The sequence below is a fragment of the Tauraco erythrolophus genome, chromosome 8 (assembly GCF_009769465.1).
Source record: "Tauraco erythrolophus isolate bTauEry1 chromosome 8, bTauEry1.pri, whole genome shotgun sequence".
NCBI classification, from domain to species: Eukaryota; Metazoa; Chordata; class Aves; order Musophagiformes; family Musophagidae; genus Tauraco; species Tauraco erythrolophus.
In genome coordinates this window covers 13,845,172-13,865,372 of record NC_141472.1, presented here as the reverse complement: position 1 = coordinate 13,865,372, position 20,201 = coordinate 13,845,172, and the positions used below count along the sequence as shown (strand labels likewise).

General features: G+C 42.6%; 1 protein-coding gene across 1 annotated transcript in view; it reads right to left on the bottom strand.

Moving 5' to 3' along the window:
* Positions 1 to 20,201, bottom strand: part of AOX1 (aldehyde oxidase 1) — a 51,734-nt gene that overhangs the window by 11,068 nt on the left and 20,465 nt on the right. The window contains exons 16-26 of the mRNA XM_086616017.1: positions 20,010 to 20,102; positions 17,871 to 18,040; positions 16,420 to 16,546; positions 15,769 to 15,891; positions 15,160 to 15,256; positions 14,103 to 14,227; positions 12,493 to 12,626; positions 11,131 to 11,218; positions 10,199 to 10,285; positions 569 to 760; positions 38 to 265 (exon numbers count right to left, since the gene is read on the bottom strand). Coding sequence (XP_086472143.1) covers positions 38 to 265; positions 569 to 760; positions 10,199 to 10,285; positions 11,131 to 11,218; positions 12,493 to 12,626; positions 14,103 to 14,227; positions 15,160 to 15,256; positions 15,769 to 15,891; positions 16,420 to 16,546; positions 17,871 to 18,040; positions 20,010 to 20,102 — 1,464 coding nt within the window. The remainder of the gene's footprint in view (positions 1 to 37; positions 266 to 568; positions 761 to 10,198; positions 10,286 to 11,130; positions 11,219 to 12,492; positions 12,627 to 14,102; positions 14,228 to 15,159; positions 15,257 to 15,768; positions 15,892 to 16,419; positions 16,547 to 17,870; positions 18,041 to 20,009; positions 20,103 to 20,201) is intronic.

The following is a 20,201-nucleotide window of genomic DNA, read 5'->3' as shown; positions in this document are numbered from 1 at the left end:
AAAAAGCTTAGCTCGCTTATTCTTTAAAGAAACTAACCTGAGAAAGATAACGTGTGCCTAGTCCAAATGGAAACTTCATTGGTACAATGGCAATCCCTTTTTTCTTCCAGTAATTTTGTTCATTAAATTCATTGGCAGCTGTTTTCCTCCTGTGGTATGCAGATTTTTCCATACATTCATTCCAACACCGTATTAAGTTTTGTGGATCAAGCTTTTGTTTGAAGTGTGTCTGCTCGTTCTCCTTATACATATTTATTTCCCTAATCTGAAATAGAAAAATTAACAGCTGTCTCACAAACCTGTTAAAGGCAGACTGACCATAGGAGTGGACTAGTAGAAAAGAATAAGATTACCATATGTTTTCTTGAACAATTACCAGTTTGGTTCAGTTTGAAAAGCACGCTATTCATTCAACAACCAGACATTTATTTAAAAAAATATGAATGTTAGCACAAATTATGTCTGACTTAGAAAAGATTTGTTCAAATAGTTGAGCTAATCTAAAGGGTTTTGACCTTCCAACCACACAGACTTAATTTCAGGACAGAAGATGCCTTCGTTTCATTACCTTTTCTGGTGGTAAACCAGTTTTATCTGCAACTCCTGTTATCCAAGTTTCTGTCACCAGTGCTGACTGGGGAAAGCCAAATCCTCGGAACGCTGTGTTTGATGGCAAGTTTGTTTTGCAAGCATAAGCCCAGCATCTCAAGTTGGGAATCTTGTATGCATTGTCCATTTTTAATAAGGATACTTCTGCTACCTGAGGTAGGGGACAAACAGGTATAGTTAAATGTCAGAACAGTGCTTCTTTCAAATTCACATTTAAATCTTCCTCATCTCATATACAGACTTTAACCTGAGACAATTAGCTTTACAATTGGGCTTCTGTCAATCACTTACACATACATACAGACTTTATTCCTACATTTCTGACATAGCATCTTAGTTTTCAGTTTTGCTTTGATCTTCACAGAACACAGCTGATGTTACTAGTAGTTGAGAGTTGATTAGTAGTTAAGGATGTAACAGATATTTCATTTTAAGATTGATTTTGCTTCTACTTCAATATCAAAAGCCACACAGAACTAAAAATAGGCAGATTGGATTTAAAGCAACAGAAGCTATAAAAGGAACTGATAAAAGCATTCTGAATTATCACATCCCATGGAAATTCACAGTTAAGGTTCAGCTCCACCAGAAAGCACATGTACTGCAGTCTACAGTGTCTTCTGGTTCTTACATTTTTCTTTTAGAGATTTCACGTGACAAACACAAAAACACAAGAAAAGGAAAATCCCATATTACATACCTCAAATTAGGCTCTAGGAGTCAGTATCAAAATAAATAAATAAGTTAAAAAATATTTTGATGCCTCATGAAGAGGCCACTGGCTCTCTTCAATGTTAAGTAGATTTCTCAGAATGGCAAAAGCCTGTATTCCTGTTGTTCCCACTGAGCTTTAAACAATAAACTTCACAACATTTATGCATAGAAACAACTGAAGATACTTTTGCTGTAATAACTATGCATATGAATAACGTCATACAATGCTACCTTTTCACTCAGGGAATGAGTTGAAATGTTATTTGCAGAATGAAAAAAAAAGTAATATTTTGGGGTTTTTTTTGATTATGACCACAACTTTTAAGGACTTCAGAGAAAGTATGTGTATGAAGCTGATGAGTCTTAAGAGAGTTATTGATAAATCAGAGTGAATACAATTGTTATAATACAGCTCTGAGCTATGCCAAAGTTTCTTCCCAGAAATGTTTGATCTAATCTTGATGCTATCACAGAGAGTTAAAACATATTATTAACTGTTGACTGAACAATAACCCAGTTAAGCATAGATTACTGGTATTCAACTGCCATACTGGAAGACCAGTCTTTGTTACAATAAGCATTAAGCATCTTGGCTCTCTCTAGGGTTAGGCTTCCACAGATTAAGGTCCTCTCTAAAGAAAGAATAAATCCCACAATACTGTCTTGGGAACACACTGGCCCAGAAACCAACCTGGACTGTAAGTTTGGTAAAGCTTGTAATTTTATTTCCAATAAAACTATTTTTCCTTTTAAAAGTGTTGAATTATTAATGCTATACTAATAGAATCAAATGGAATGACACAGTTAGACCATTGGTTATTGATCTAATTAATTAATGAGTGATGTTAGCGAGTTAGGCTGTCATCACATGTGCTATTCCAGCTGCACTGGGTTGGGCAGAAAGGTTACTCAGTTGATTATCACTGCCTCCAATTCCAGGTCCATCAGCTTCACCGTATCACTGCAGAACTTCATCTTAAAATGATTCTGACATGTGATCTGCATTAATGTATGTGGATACAAAAAGGCTAGAAGCAGAAATTTTCCAGCTACTGCAGCGTCCTGTGAAAGTTCCTTTTCCCATGCAGGCTAGCTGAGAAACAGTTTGAGGTTTTTGTAAACTAAGACTTTATCTTGCACCTGTAGCTTGTTATGCAGTCTTGTTTATGGCACACTGGGAAAGTTGTTTTGAAATGGGTGTTGTAGCATTTAGCCAATCACTCTGGGAGGTGGATGGTCAAGCGACCAATTGCCTTGGCCATCCTTGTGAACCATATTATATATATATACGGATTTGTAATTAATAAACGGCTGATGCTGCTACTGCTGCTGCTGCTCCTGCTCCTGCTGTTGGCGTTGGCTCTTTCTCCTGCACCTGAATTCTGTGTCGTTCTTCTCTCCGTCCCCGAGACGGCTGCGACATTTGGTGACCCCGACGTGATACAACCGCAACTGAATTTAGAAGGTACGTGCTTCCCCCGAGGCTCCGGGGACAAAACTCTAGACTGAGAAGATGGGGCAAAGCTCCGTGAAAGAAAGCACAATATTTTCTGCCTTCAAAAATGTGATAACGATCGCGGGAGCTGACATAAGTGATGAAGCTCTCTGTGAATTGCTAAATTGGGCAGCAGAACATGAGTTTGTAGCTGATTCGGACACTGCCCTTAACCCAGAAGCTTGGGAACTGTTAGGGGATAAGTTATTTCATGAGATCATGCTTGGAGATAAGAGCGTACTTGACCTGCTATGTACGTGGTGGTCCCTATACGGTATAATGCGGAAGTGGACAGCAGGAAGAGAAGGAAAAGAATTACCGGGCTCTGACGAATCTGCGGGTGAAGGCTCTGAAGGGGACGATGAGTTATTTGAGGGATCACTGACCCCGGACAGCACAGGCAGCGTACCCGCCGCGTCTCCGCTGCCCTCGGGCACTGAGAGACTCGCGGGGACTGCACGGAGGTCCTACCCCTCCCCGCGGGATTATGTTCCGCCTGAGTACCCCTCACCAGTGGAACAGTTAGCAAAACTAACCGGTCAAAGCAAAGCGTTGGAGCGTCCCCCACTCTCCACCCCAGCGGCCCCCCCCTCCTCCTCCGCGCTACGGCCGCCCCTGCAGCCGGCTGCTTCAGTTACCGCAGCGGGATCTGTCCTTCCTACGGCTCTGCCATTGCCGCAGCCAGGCACGGCAGCCGGGGTTCTACCGCAACCGGGAGGGGCAGGAGGTATCACGGCGGCGTCGGCTCCGGCGCCCTTGTGTCCCGCGCCAGCATCCGCGCATTTCCCGGCGCAAACGGCGCAGACGCCGGTGGCGGATCTCTCGGCACACCAGCCTACGACACTTTTGCGGGAAATACTACAGCAACTAGTGGTGCTGACGGAGGCGGTGCGACAGGCGCCGAGGGCGGCGCCGGCACCCCCCCCGACGGCGGCCCCGAGTGCGGCGCCGGCAGCCCCCCCGACAGCAGCCCCCCCGACCCCGACGGCGGCCCCGAGTGCGGCGCCGGCAGCCCCCCCGACGGCAGCCCCCCCGACCGCGACGGCGGCCCCGGAAGTGGCGCCGAGTGCGGGGCCGGCAGCCCCCCCGGCCGCGACGGCGGCCCCGGAAGTGGCGCCGAGTGCGGCGCCGGCAGCCCCCCCGACGGCGGCCCCGGACGCGGCCCCGAACGCGGCGCCAGCACCCCCCCCGACGGCGGCGCCTGCACGGACAGTGATGCCGCCGCAAGCCGCAGCCCCCCAGGCTGCATCGCCGTGCGTAGCTCCGCAACCGCCCACAGCCTCCGCCGCTAAACCGCCCGCTGGCCCGGCACCTGTGCCCTGCCAGCCCTCCTCATCCGTGAGGCCCGACGATGCAAGCAGTGTTACTGCGGACTCACTTACTACACTGCGGGAAACTGTGGCGGTGGTCAGACATCGGCAACCAGTAACACAGCTGGCCTACAACCGTCCATGGACGCTTCCCGAATGTAGAGTGACTGTGCGTCCAAGTAATTCAAAGCGGTTTTGGGAATTGGTCAAGAGGCGGGCTCTGGAGGTTGGGGACTGGGATTTAATAGAGAAAGTCGGGATGCCTAAAGATGAAAAGAAACCTGAGCGAATTATTATAGTGCCTCAAGGTGCTGTGCAGGTAGATCAAGGTGGTAGTGAACCCACAGAGGGTATCATCCAAGCCTTTCCTGTACAGAAAGCTCTTCCTAACTCAGGTCAGTCTGACACACATCAAGTTATCGCTTGGAAAGTGGTCCAAGATTTGCAATCCAAAGTGGCACAATATGGGCTAGGGTCTCCTGAAGTCATGCAGATTATTAGAGTGCTGAATACTGACCTGCTCTCTCCATTTGATATTAAGCATTTAGGTCAGGTATTATTTCAACCTGTACAATATTCAGTTTTTGAGGCCAATTGGAGAAAGACGGCTGAGAAAGCTGCGGCTGGGAATATGCAACTACCTCCAGCTGATCCTAGACATGGAGTTCCAGCAGATGCTCTTATGGGAGCTAATGCCTTTTCTGATCCTGATCTTCAAGCCACCTGGCATCCTCAGGTCCTTGAGCAGGCTCAGAAGATTGGTATGGGAGCCCTATTAAAAGGCATAGACATGGCTGCTCCTAAAACACGATATGTGAAAATAACTCAGGGGCAGAAAGAGCATTTTTTATCTTTCGTAGAAAAGATTGCTGCCGCCCTCGAGAAGCAGGTCGAAGATGAGACCTTGCGGCAGCTGTTGTGCAGACAACTAGCAAGAGATAATGCCAATGATGAGTGTAGAAAGATCATAGATGCTTTGCCAGGGGAACCCACACTAACAGACATGGTTGAAGCCTGTTCCAAAGTGGGATCTGAGGATCCTAAGTCTGCTCTGGCTGCAGTTCTGCAGCCTATTCAATTAAATTCTGATCGTGGACTAAAAAGGCAACCTAAGGTTGAGAGCAAGCAGAAACAGGTTAGACAAAAGAAGAAGAAGAAGGAGAACAGGGAAGCTGCTCACTGCGAGAGATGCGATAGACCAGGTCATTTTGCAAAATACTGTCGATCTATGTACCATGCCAATGGTCGACCCTTGACACACTCGGGAAACTCGACCAGGAGCGCAAAGGGGATGTGCGCTCAGACACAAATACTTCCCCAGGGCATGGCACCGACACAGGCCTACTCAGCCAGCTTAGAGCCGGCACCCAGGGATCAATCGGAGTGGATGTGCACACCGCAGCAACAGTCATCTTAGAATCCTGTCATGTTTATAAGGTTCCCTTGAACGTATTCGGGCCCCTAGGACAGGGACTGAGTGCATTGCTGGTGGGAAGATCTAGTGTCACCTCTCAAGGGATCTTTGTACACCCAGGAGTTATTGATGCTAACTTTACAGGCCAGATTTGTGCTATGGTTTCCACACCCACCCCCCCTGTCACTATTCCTGAAAAGACTCAAATTGCTCAACTTGTGCCTTTCAAGTCGTGTGTTCCCAGGACAGAACAACGAAGTCGTGGAGATGGCGGCTTTGGATCTACGGGACTTCCGCAGGTCTTCTGGACCGCAGACATCTCTAGCCAAAAGCCGCAGATGACATGTACCCTAATCCTGCCAAATGCCCAGCCGTCCAGGATTCAGCTCCGAGGTTTGATCGACACGGGTGCTGACGTGACAATCATCTCCTTCTCTGCGTGGCCTCCTACGTGGCCTTTAGCCCCTGTGGGGTCAGCCATTGCAGGGTTGGGGGGAACCACACAGAGCTATTTAAGCGAACAATCTGTGGTGGTGAAAAATGCAGAGGGGCAAACAGCTACAGTTCGGCCCTATGTCACTGCAGCTCCGCTTAACCTCTGGGGGCGGGATGTATTGGCGGCTTGGGGGGTACGGATTGGGACAAATTTTTGATGGGGGCCACTGTGCTGAAGGGCGCAGAGTATCCTACGCTGCCTTTGCGGTGGCTAGTAAGCAAATCCATCTGGCAACCCCAGTGGCCCCTACCAAAAGAGAAACTAGTCGCCCTTCATCAGTTAGTTCAGGAGCAATTACAACAGGGACACCTTGAACCTTCCACTAGTCCCTGGAACACTCCTGTTTTTGTAATTAAGAAAAAATCAGGAAAATGGAGATTGTTGCAGGATCTCCGGAAAATCAATGCAGTGATGGAAAGTATGGGGGCATTGCAGCCTGGTATGCCCTCACCCACCATGATTCCAGCAGGGTGGGAAATCCTGATCATTGATTTGAAGGATTGCTTTTTCACTATTCCTTTACATCCTGATGACAAGCCAAAATTTGCTTTTACTGTGCCTGCAGTTAACAATGCCGAACCTGCGAAGAGGTATCAATGGAAGGTTCTACCTCAGGGCATGAAGAACAGCCCGACTATCTGCCAATGGTATGTCGCTCAAGCTTTGTCCGGAGTCCGCGAGCAGTTTCCTGAGGCATACTGCTACCATTACATGGATGATATCCTGGTAGCAGCATCCACCCAGGACGAGCTGCTGAGGATACAGCCTCGGCTGCTCGCTGCTCTGCATTCTTATGGATTGCAGGTGGCTCCGGAGAAAGTTCAAAAGCATCCTCCTTGGAAATACTTAGGAGTCAAAATTCTGGATCAAACTATACAACACCAAGAGGTGCAATTCTCGGGTTCTATTAAAACCCTGAATGATGCTCAGAAATTGCTAGGTATCATCAATTGGTTACGTCCCTATCTAGGGCTAACCACGGCACAACTTTCCCCGCTTTTTAATATTTTAAAGGGGGACCCCGAGTTGAATTCAGCTCGGAAATTGACTCCTGAAGCGCGACGAGCGCTGGAGGAGGTTCAACAGGCTGTTTCTGCTCGTCAGGTTTATCGAGTGGATCCCTCCATTGATATCACTGTTTTCATTACCACTCCAGATTTTCATCCTACAGGTATCATTGGCCAGTGGAATAAACAGTGGCCCGATCCTTTGCATATTTTGGAATGGGTCTTTTTGCCACATCAGCCAAAAAAGACAGCATCCACATTGTTTGAATTGATCGCTTGTCTGATAATCAAATGCCGCCAAAGGTGTTTGCAATTAATGGCAGCGGATCCTGCAACAATTGTTCTTCCAGTACAGCAGGAACACTTTGAGTGGAGCCTTACTAACAGTGCTCCTCTGCAAAGTGCGCTGCAAAACTTTTCGGGACAGATTGCTTATCATCTGCCCAGCCATAAATTACTGCAATTGGCAAAATCGACAAGCTTTACCTTGCGGCCAAAAAATAGTCGGGTGCCAGTGCAAGGACCCACCGTCTTCACCGACGGGTCCGGGAAAACCGGGAAAGCTATTGTTACCTGGAAGGAGGAATCTGAGTGGCAGGTGCTGGAAGGCCACGAGTCAGGCTCAGCCCAGTTGGTTGAACTGAGGGCTGTTGCCATGGCCTTTCAACGGTTCTCGCAGGTACCTTTGAATTTGGTCACTGATTCTGCTTACGTAGCAGACATAACCCAACGCTTAGATTGTTCACTTTTGAAGGAAGTGAATAATGCGGCTCTGTTTTCACTATTGAAAACTTTGTGGTGTGCAATTCAAGCTCGAGTTCATCCGTATTACATTTTGCATATCCATAGTCACACCAACTTGCCAGGTTTTATAACAGAAGGCAATGCCAGGGCTGACATGCTAGCTAACCCTGCTTGGGTAGCGCCTCAGCCTGACAAAATTGCGCAAGCCAAGGCATCGCATAATTTCTTCCATCAAAGTGCGCACACCCTGCAGAAGCAGTTCCATTTAACGCCCACTGAGGCTCGAGACATTGTCAGCGCTTGCGCTGACTGCCACGGACTTGCGGCACCTCTGCCATCGGGGGTAAACCCCAGGGGCCTAAAGGCCCTGCAGCTTTGGCAGACGGATGTAACGCATGTTCCTGAATTTGGCAGGTTTAAGTATGTGCACGTGTCTATTGACACTTTCTCCTCAGCCATGTGGGCGTCTGCTCATACTGGGGAGAAAGGTCGCGATGTCATTGCCCACTGGAAACTCGCCTTCGCGGTCTTGGGCGTGCCTTTTTCTATAAAAACCGATAATGGCCCGGCCTACGTCTCACAGAAGACACGGCAGTTTTTACACCTATGGGGTGTAAATCATACTTTGGGTATTCCGCATTCTCCTACTGGCCAAGCCATTGTTGAACGCGCTCATGGCACTTTGAAGCGTGTTTTAGATAAACAAAAAGGGGGAATGCATGGAGAAACCCCACAGAGTCGACTAGAAAAAGCATTATATACAATTAATCATCTTACAGTGCCACCAAATTCAAATAATCCTGTTATTCTGAATCATTTTCTTTCGTTGCAGTCTTCAGGCGAGATGCACCTGCCTCGGGCGAAAGTCTGGGTACGGGACCTACTCACTAAGAAGTGGGAAGGCCCGTGTGAGCTTATTGCTTGGGGTCGTGGGTATGCTTGCGTTTCCACAGATACTGGGGTACGATGGCTACCTGCAAGATGCGTTCGCCCTGACCTGCGGCACCAGAAGCAGAACAGGCAACCTCCAAGGCAACCTTCAAATGACGGCCAGAATGCGGATCATTTGATTGATGATCCTCCTGACGACGACCAAGACATCGACCATCAGCCCGGTCCTTCTACAAGCAGAGACTGAACTTAAAGTTTCTTATGTTATGGAGTCAGAATGTAGAGCCCTTAAGGCTATTTAGAATTAATGACTGGACGTATAACTGGGTTTGCTATATGCGTATCTCTTATGGCATTGCTGGAGAATCTCTCTGCCTACTTTAAATTAGTCTTAAACAAAAAGGGGGAATTGTGGATACAAAAAGGCTAGAAGCAGAAATTTTCCAGCTACTGCAGCGTCCTGTGAAAGTTCCTTTTCCCATGCAGGCTAGCTGAGAAACAGTTTGAGGTTTTTGTAAACTAAGACTTTATCTTGCACCTGTAGCTTGTTATGCAGTCTTGTTTATGGCACACTGGGAAAGTTGTTTTGAAATGGGTGTTGTAGCATTTAGCCAATCACTCTGGGAGGTGGATGGTCAAGCGACCAATTGCCTTGGCCATCCTTGTGAACCATATTATATATATATACGGATTTGTAATTAATAAACGGCTGATGCTGCTACTGCTGCTGCTGCTCCTGCTGTTGGCGTTGGCTCTTTCTCCTGCACCTGAATTCTGTGTCGTTCTTCTCTCCGTCCCCGAGACGGCTGCGACAAATGTACATGCTTTTAATAATGTTGGGTTTTTTTCTAACCTAGGTTACTTTTCAAAACGAGGTGAGGCATCAATAGCATGGGCAGCTACACTGACAGATTTCAAAGTGCAGAAAATACCCATAGGTGGAGCAATGACAAGCAGATAAGGGGTAGTAACCTCAACAAACATTTCAATTGCAGCTAGAGTAGCCTTTGCAAACACAAATAGTTACCGGCTGATATTAAAGTAAGCAACATTTTATACTTTGCAGACCTATAAGTGAGGAACTTGAGGTATACAATAAATGCAGATCCAGCACAGAAAGGCATAGAGATAGTAACAGGACAACTATCACTATGAATCTTCTGAAGGCAAGAACGATCTTCCCAGCCTCATAGACATAAAGCTTTAGGCAGTCACACACACAGGTACTATGTACTTTAAAAGGAATACATTGTTGGTTGACATGTTTATAATGGGAAAATAAGCCTGAGAAAATTCGTGAAGTGAATGCATAGGATAACATCAAAAAGTAGTATAGTACTTCACTGAACCAAATAAGAAAAGGTTAAACTACTAGGCGTAGATTTTCCAACAACCCACAGTCCCTATATCAAAAGGCTATATGGTTAACAACACATGTGCAAGGGAATTTGGCCTTCATCATTTTCCAGCTAATGATTTCTGCATGTTAAAAGATTTGTCAGCTTATAAAATCCTTACCAGGACAGATTCATCAGGGGTGCATCCTCCATTAATGTAATATTTAGCATCCACAGCTCTGATCCTACCATCATTCATGAAGCCAACCTAGAAGGATCAACAATACCCTATTCAGGTTTTGGCATTTATTCATTTCTTCAGTGCTTGATTATTTTGAAAACGAATGTAATCCACACAATTAGGGTCAGACTGCACTATTAATTTCTGGGCAGCATTCACTGAAACTATAGAAGGGCAAGAGAGAAAGAAAGTATGTTCCTAAGATACTAGCTTTCCCACCTGGCATATGTGACCTGTATGGGCACAGCATACGACAAGCAACGACAGCCCATTGGGAAAGGAAGAGGCAGGGAAGCCCAGGGAATTCCTGTGCATTGCCCGAGATGGCTGGTGTGTCATCTAGGAATGTTCACTGTAGACAAAGTCAAATCCCGCTCTGTCTTTGTCTCACATCTCTCTTTTCACCAGTTGCTGCTAATAGTTCCTGAATTCTCAACATGAGCTACAGCTCATTTTCAGCTTAAGGGAAGCATCTTATAAAACCTCTCTTAATTTACCTATGCAGTAGAGGTGGAAAAGGCAGCAGAAATCATCCTAATGAATAGTTAGGACTAATGACAGTGGACAAGCAGGGAAGAGATTAATTTCCACCATAGCGTGAGTTTTACTGTAAGACACTTTCTGTGAAAAAACTAGCTGCTGCTTTGTATGAACCTAACCATATGGATAGTCTAAAACAATCCTCTGCAGAAGTCTGAGCTAGTTTGGCTTCCCATTCCCAGAAAGAAAGAAAGAGCTATACACTAAGGGACTAGAAAAAAAAAACAAAACCAAACCCTGCAGAGATAGAACAAATATTAACCAGTAACACTGAAATACCTATTCACAGAATATGGGCAGGTATTTTTTCATGGAATTTTTGTGGCACTCACTTTGTATTTACCAATAAAAGGATGTCGGCCACCAGTGATTAGCATATCATCCCCTCGGCTCAGAATAAGACGAACTGCTCTGCTGGTTCTAAATCAACAAAAGAAAAATCAAATTTCAGTCAAAATAACAGATGTTATTGACAAGATGGCTATTCATCATGTATCCAGATCTAGCCATGCATATAAACATGCATTTAGATTAAACTTAAACTTTAATAGGCTTAAGTATAAGCTTAAAGCTATGTCCAGAGTTGATTTTCTCTTTGTATTTACAATCATGTCAGAATTTTCCTTTCAACTCTTGAAAGTCAACGAGATAACTCAGTGTGAACTTCTGAAAAAATTTTTATTTCAGTGCTAAGACTGAACTGTGTTAAGTGAGCTAACAGCAGTTAGCATTCAATCTTAAGCAAGAAATAGTCTCCTTTTAGCTATTCAGAATTGTACTGAAATAGAGTGCCTTGGAATAACACCAAAACATGGATAATAATAAAAATATGAAAATTAGTCTACAAATGCATATACCATATAATAGTTACTTTTGAAAAATGGATACAAGTGTAAAATAAAGTCAACAATAAAAAAAAACTCTTATACCTATTAAAAAAAGCCTATTTTTAGCACAGCCTAGTTAACCCAAAACACAGGTAACATGGCCAAAAAATATTCAAGAGCCATTTGTACAACAGTGACAGCTGAAATGAATGAGAAATGCATTGAGTTAAACAGGATGTAGCCTGATGTGCTTCTGCAGCAAATCAGTTGTGCTTATAAAAGAGGTTACTATCCCCTGACAGCTAATTGCCAGTATTGTCCTGGCAAATTTGGAGGGGAGGGGATGGAGCTTTATGTGTTCAGGTTCCTAAACTAATTCAAGTAGTATTAGCAAAAACATACTGTCTAATAGATTTAAGCTATTTTTGTGAGAAAGATGTTGGGGACTGAACTAGAACTACTTTTTCTTAAAAGCAGTTTCACTCATGAACTCTTCCTTCTGCATTCTGCTGTACCAATGAAGTTCACACCTGGATGGTTAATGTCATGTTTTGAATGTACATACAAAGCCTCAGCAGTTAGAGACTGGTCCTTTTGAAATGCTCAATTGTTTCAAGAATATTTCTAGCTTATTCTAATATTTATTCAATTTCCATTAATTTAGTTGAGGCTAGAGCTGCTTAACATAAGCAGTCTAACAAAACAAAACAAAGAAATACACTGAACAATCTTATAAAATCTGAACATTCAGGATTTTATGACTTTTTGGCTAGCAACTTCGGGAAACAAGAAAGCATTTTAGTCAAATTGCAAAACTTGTCCATCCCATTTTCTCTTCATATCCCAATACACACATGCCACACTTACTTGTTTGCTGCCACTGCAGCAACTGATGCCAGTAAGCCAGCTTTCAGGAGTTTCCCACCAAAAGCTCCACCAACTCGTTTAACATGGCACATGATCCTGTTGGCTGGAACACCTAAACTCGCAGCTACCATCTCCTGTAAAACCAGTTTTAGTCTTTTATGCCAACTCAAACTAAGGCTAAAACTTAGGTTTTGAAATAAAAACCTTTTCTAGAAAAGGGCTGTATTTTTTTCCTAGAAATAGATGTTTGTAGTTCATGTTTGGTTTTTTTTTGTTTTTTTTTTTTTTTTAAATCAGATGAAAGTAGTTTTTCCTTTATGCTAGGCTAAAAAGCAAGAAAAAGATAACGACACTCAGCAGTGTTCACATTTAAAATTTCTGCCATGGAGACTATGGTCATGGACAGGAGTGAAGAGTAATGCCCTTGGATTTCATTACCTAAACAGTAAGATGCTTCAGGCATAAGAAAAAGGGATTAGAATACAGTTTTTAATATTTTTATTACTAAGATCATAAATTTGATTTTAATTTTTAATTCAAATAAAAAAATTTGGATATTAATAATCTAAGGTCTTACTAGTGTCAGAAACATTCTTGCTTCAAATCATTTTGTCAAACACAAAGCTCTTCATGTGTTCCTGGCTATTGGCAACACAATAATATCGGAAATGACAAAAGGAGCTGAACTGTGCTGCTTTGAAGACAAAATGCCAGCGCTGAGTCTGAAATACTGTCAGTTTCATGCCCTGCAGCTACTGCTATGTAGACCATATGCTACGTCAGCATTTGCTTTACCATTTACCATCATGAAAATGATCTGAGGCTGGAGCACCTCTACTATGAAGACAGGCTGAGAGAGTTGAGCTTGTTCAGCCTGGAGAAAAGGCGGCTCTGGGGAGACCTTATTGTGGCCTTTCAATATATAAAGGGGGCTTCTAAGAAACAGACTTTTTACTAAGGCCTGTACTGACAGGACAAGGGGCAACGGTTTTAAACTGAAAGAGGGGAGATTTAGATTGGACATAGGAAGACATTTTTTACAGTGAAGGTGGTAAGACACTCAATGGGTTGCCCAGAGAAGTTGCAGATGGACAGTCATTGCAAGTGTTCAAGGTCAGTTTGGACAGGGCTTTGAGAAACTTGATCTTGGCAGAGGCACTGGATTAGATGATTTTTAAAGGTTTCTTCAAACCCAAACCATTCTATGATTGTGATTTTGGCATGGAGCAGCAGTCTCACCTACAGCTATTAGAAATGATCAAAACCTCAGCAGACTGACTCTGCAGGGTGCTGATTGCTCCTCACCTCAATGGAAAGCTAAAGCAGATGGAGAAGCCTCAGTACTCCACAGGGAGTTTTCCATTCCTACAATAGTGGGGCATGAGGTACTTTGTTCAAAGGGAAATAAGAGACTTTTACTTCCTCGTTATCCTTACAGTATAGTGGTCAGTGTTTATCAGAATACAGCAGTACTACAAACTAACTGCTCTTGCATAACCCAGATGTGCAGTTTCAAGTTCCTACTGCTTCTAAACTGTTAAAATGGATTTGTAAATCAAACTTATAAAGCTCTATTATCACAGGTTCAACCACTTTTTCTGAGAAATTACCTGAATAATTGCTGGATGCTGTGTTGACACATACACATCCATTTCTTTATCCTCTCCTTTTGGAATAGCAAGCACACTCTGAGTCTCCATGTAAAAGTGTTCCTGTCCCCCAATGCGAATCTCCCCTGATCCAAACAGAAAAACACAACGGATACTGAAGGAAAAGAACAGAAAAAACGAACCAGGAAAGAACTAACTGCCCATCAAAATGTAAATTATGGTAATCAGCATCAAATCTTATAATGCTTCTTGTATGAAGGAGCAACATCTAAAATAAAAACACAGATGAAACTCCTTGCAGGATTAAATTGGTCATGTTCCAGTGGCACCAACAGAACTTGATTAATAGCAGAACAATATTGCCTACAAGTGGTGACGATATTAAATAAAACACAGCTAAATTAAACAAAGCACGGCCATACTGGACCAGGTCAAGAAGGCAGCTGCCAAGATGGTCAGAGGGCTGGACCACAGGATGTATCAGAAGAGGCTGCAAGAACTGGATTTATTCATCCACAGGGAGAAAAGGGTTAAGAGGAGATCTTACTGCTGTCTACAACTACCTAATAGGAAGGTATAGGGAAGAGCGAGCCAGACTGTTCTCAGAGATGCACAGGGGAAGGACAAGAGGGAACGAACACAAGAAATTCCAATTCAATATAAGAAAAAAAATTTCACCATGAAAGTGGTCAAATACTGGAAGAGATGCTCATAGAGGTTGTGTAATCTCCATCTTTGGAGGTATTCAAAATCTGAGCGGACACGGCCCTCAGTAACCTGCTCTGACTGCACTTGCTTTAAACAGGAGGGTGGACTAGATGACACCCTACCAGCCTAATTACTCTGTGATTCTTTCAAGGACAGAGGATGCAGAAAGCTTGAATGTAGTAGCAGGACCACAAGACCAGTAGGTTTAATCACACTTTCTTCCAGGCGACCATGAACTTTCTCAGGTCTAATGGCTATATGGAAAAAACATAGAACTGGGACTTGAACAGACAGACACATAACCCAAACGCTGACAACAACTTCTCACCAAACATATTCTGCAGTTTACCTTCAATTATATTATCAACAGTTTCAAATGCCTGATCAACATTTCCTTGTTCTAATTTTCTTTTTGGCCCAAAGAACGAGTTGTGCTTTATTGCTTCCTGCAGTGGAGAAAAAGAGAAATAGTTTTTAAAGTATTTTAAATGGTCTCAACTTGGTGTGGCATTTTAATCTCAGGAGATGCACCATTCTCTTCAGAAAACAGATACAAAATGCTACAGATAATTAGGAGCTGATAGTTCAGCCAATACACACATACTGACTGACCAATTGGTAGCTACCAAAAGAATTATAAACAACCAGCATGCTCACTGCCTTTTCCTCACTGACAACATTAAGAGTTCTTTTCTACTTTTATATTTATCACTATGAAACTTGTGGGACCTTAATACTTTCGAGACTGTTGCCTATATATCACAAGTGGTCAAAATTATGCAAAAGGTGAAAAAGTTATTTATAGGGAAACTGACAGACTGGTTAATTGGACTTTCATATTCACCATGTTTCCTTTGAAAATCATGTTTAAAAAGCAAGTGAAGAGTGTGAACTGCTTCTTCCATTAATTAGATAGATAAAACAATAAAAAAAGCAAGAGAGAATAAATTATTAGTACCTCAATTGTTAAGATCACTGGTTCCAGCACTTCATACTCTATCTTCACTTTTGCGGCTGCTTGTTTGGCATGAACGTCTGAATCCGCAACCACAGCACAGACAATCTGACCCACACAAATCACCTGGAAAGTACACACCACTTAATAGAACAGAAAGAAAAAAATTATTCCCATATGCACTGCTGATATTCTTCTTTCATGTAACCACTATTCACATTTTCTTTTCAGATTTTTGACTTACGATCTTTGTATTTTTCAGCTCATCCATGAAGCTAACAAATTATTAGAAATACCAGTATAACTGAGGAATCAAGGAAAACACAGTATTCAAAAATGGATGTGATTTGGGAGCCTAACTTTCAAAGAAATATACTCTTCCAACAACTCTGATGGTTTTGTGAGGTTTAATCTGTATTCTTCTGATTTATATATTTTGCTCTAGACAGAATATAATGCACATCAGCTATTTTTAAGTTGAAAAGGGAGTGGGAAAAAATTGTAAGAATTTACCTTGTTATATGCCTACAGTGTTTCCCTGATGTACATACAATACAGAAATTCAAGAGTCAGCAAGTAAAATTTCATTATAAATATCTGAAGAAAAATAGTAAAAATGAAGAAAATCACTTAAAAAAAAGATTGTAGTTATACCTCGTTTCTTGCAAATATAATCTCCGGATCATTGGAGTAGTAAAACTCGTTTGTAGCTGGTACATCATGAGCTGTTATGATATCAAACACACCTGGTCCTTTTAGAGCCTCTGAGGTATCTATAGATCTGATTGGGATGTGGGAAGAGAGAAATGTAATTCATTATTTTTACAAAGCGTGGCACAGAGAAAGGGAAAACAATACAGAGGTGCATTTCTTGTACTGACGGGACCTGCACACAGGTCCAGACACAACTTTTCCTTCTATCTCCAGCATGCGAGGAAGTGCAGGTCAAAGGCAACTTGAAATTCTACTAACCCGCTGCGTTTCCAGGAAATACTCTAGATGCAACAGGGAAATCATTGGCCCATTAGACTGCCCGAACTGCATTGATTTAATAAAAATCACTGCACAATTATGATGCTACAATTGCAACTTTCTAAGACCGCACAGCCTACACAGATATGAAACTGATACAAATAAGCATCTACAAACAGAGAGTTCATGTAGAGAATTATAACAGAAATGGCAAGGCCAGTAAAAACAGAGAATGAATGAGTATGCATGAGTGTAGAAAGGTCAGAAAGAATGGCAGAAGGTCTGTAAGAACAGCATGTTTTGATAGCACCTAGTTTAGCAGGTCATCAGGATCCAAGCACATCTACAGGCATCTTCTCTGGACACACAGATCAGAAAACAAAGTAGAGTGAATAAACCTTACTGACTCAGAGAGATGGGGGTGGTGTCAGCTCCTTGATGGTACCAAAGAGAACACATCCAAACCCAGTGTACTATCACCAAACTAAGAATAAGCTAGGAAACATGACAAGCACTCTACAGCTAGCAGCCCCAGTCCTTTCTGTCATCACAATCAACCCTGACCAGGCCACTTGGACACATGTCTTGCTTGGTGCCTGAATGCTGAGCAGACAACTTGGATATGTGCATTTTGGTGCCTGAATGTTGAACAAACTGCTAGAATAGGTGTACCTTGGCAGTATAAAAACATAAGGGAAAACTTTTTTTTTCCTTCTTCCCATCTTCCTCTCCTATATGGCCACACATGAGCTTTGCTACCTTGTTGCTGCAACATTGCAACATTTTGAGCAATTTTCTTTTTTTCATAACAGAGCTGAGATTTTGCAGCTACGTTGGTAAAGCTGAATTTCGGAGCCTGCTCGCACTGCACAGCTCAGCACTTTGTGGAGGTACCTGGGCTAGCTCTAGGCTGGCTCATGGACCAGAAACAGTTCAATGTTATTAGCACAGTAATACAGAGTGAGACACTTAAAGCCAAACAGGGTCTTCTACTAGTGACCATATTGCTTCCAGCACCTAAGCCGGTGCAGGTATGAGGCATGCTGTTCTGTATACATGTAACTCATTAGTCTGCTCTAAAAACCTCAGACAGCAATTCATAGTAACGCTTCAGATACACTTGGAACACTTACACAATCTTAGCATGAGCTCTGGAACTAGTGACGACAGCCAGGAAGAGCTCCCCATCCACAGAAGGAAGGTCATCGATGTAAACTGCTTCACCAGTGGCATGCTTAATCCCAGAATGGTGCATAATGGGCCGTCCTACAGGATCCTGGGGAGACTGACTCGGCTCTACGTCCTGTACAATCAAAAATATCCCACCTCCAAACAGTTAAAAAAAGAACAGTCATGTTATTATAGCAATCAGAAAATCAGATGAAGGAACACCTGTTCATATTACCATCTTCTGGTTCAATCTTGAAAACAGATGTGGATGCAGGGCCTGACTGCTGCTTCTGGGGATTTCTTCGATTTCTGCTCTTAAGGAGCCTTCTGAGCACCTTGCACAGATTTGTCTACTTCAGGTTTTTTTCCTTAATTGTTTACATCAAAGTGATACAAACAGCACTTCTTTTTCAGAAAGATAGTTTTCTCCCATACTGATTGGTGTTATGAAGCTTTGATAATTTTCCAAATTATTCTCACAAGATTTCACTCTTGTATTTTACCAGTGTCTGGTGTTGTATTTTGAGCTATTTGCAGTGATTCCTAAGATTTGTCTTCCTCACTGAAAGATTGCAACTGATTAATGTAAATCAGTGAGAAAACGTTGTTTAAATATTTCCTTGCCAATTTTATTTCCTTGCACCTGCATATTAATTCAGTGCCGCCTTAACCTTATTTTGCCTAGTCTTTCCTGACAGTTAACTCAGTCTGGCCAGTTAACTCTGCAACACCAACTAATTGTTGCCAACTTCCAGAACACTTTTCCAATTTCTGGGTCAGTGTTCACACTAACTTTTTCCTTTTCTGCATTTAGAACTAGTTAATTGCTCACAACTCAAAACCTTTTTCCTTCTATAGCTTCCAGCACACAAGTGTTCTGGCTACATGCTTCTATCTCCTGTGCTTTCTGGCACACTGTCTGCTATTTGCCCAAGGCCAAGAACAGATATTTTTTCCCTTGATTGCCTAAAGTTCCTCAAATGGCTGTCTCAGCCAAACCACCTCAACTTTTCCACTAACAGAACGATCATGTATTTATCTTTCAGGATAGGCATTCTTTTTTTCCTCTTAATTTTAAAAGCTTAATAATGTACAGGTGAAGAACCCCAGACAAAAGATAAGGACTTGCAAAAGTTAGATAGAAATTTAAAGTGGAAAAGACAGATTTTCTAGGTTTCTAAGTAATTTCTGTTGCTCAGTGCCAACCGATCGGAATAACAAATTGTTTCAATTTCTGTTCTTTGGTCAGTTTCCAGCAGCTGGGGAATAAATTGCTGAAAGTCATCAAAAACTAGTTCCTTTGATCCTGGCCCCTTTTATAAGTCTGCAGTGTCTATTTTTTTTTTTTTTTGATGATAACTCTGACGGAAGCTGAAGATAATGACTTGAACAAATTTGAAGTATTTAAAGTTAAAATGTTGTTCTAAAGAATACCTGAAAATGAAAAAGGATGTTTACCTAGATTTCACTTGAATTTTCTTTAGGTTTTCAAAAACTTGAGATTTTTACTTGTGTATGGAGGGTATCAAAATATCAAAAATCTTTGCAGGAGTTCCCACCATGATCTAGTCACAAGGGTGAGCTCAGATAATCCAAAAGGTGTTCTTTGCCGCGCTCTACGGCTGACTTCTCCTTGGATACGCTTGCTAATTTCCTCAGATAGCCATCACAACTCCACCTTGATTCCTAAATCTACAGCAAGATCTAAGAGTCCTCTGGATATTAAGTAAAGTGTATCTTGAGACAAGAATACTGTAGTGATAGCTACAGACTTGAGCTGTTCATTCTTTTTTATTTTCTTCTCATTTTTTTCCAATTGAGTTGCACACTGCAATATACCAAGTTGAGTCTGATGATGGAGTTTGTTCAGTGTATTTATCTTTTGAGAACTTTTTAGAAGAAGTGAGTATATCCGTATGAGTCTATTTTTACAGACAAGGTTTTTCTAATTGAGATACAGTTAAAATCAACCCCTAAGAGCCTGATGTCATCAATCCTTTGGAAAATTTGTACCTGAGCTTCACAGCAAGGGTCATGCTTGAACCGTGACTTTCTACCAGGTCTTATAAGGCACAGAACAATCTTAGAATAAAATCACTTGCCTGGTATATTTGGATACTGTGGGGCATTGTGGTTTTGAAGTCTTGTAGGACGCTCCTATATTCCATAGGTATGCCAGGATAGTGGCAAGGATCCTGAAAAGGAAGTGAATTACTAGTAAAACTCACATTTTGAACATTCCCATTGAAAAAGTTAACAACCAAAATCACCAAATACAAGTTCTTTACACAGGA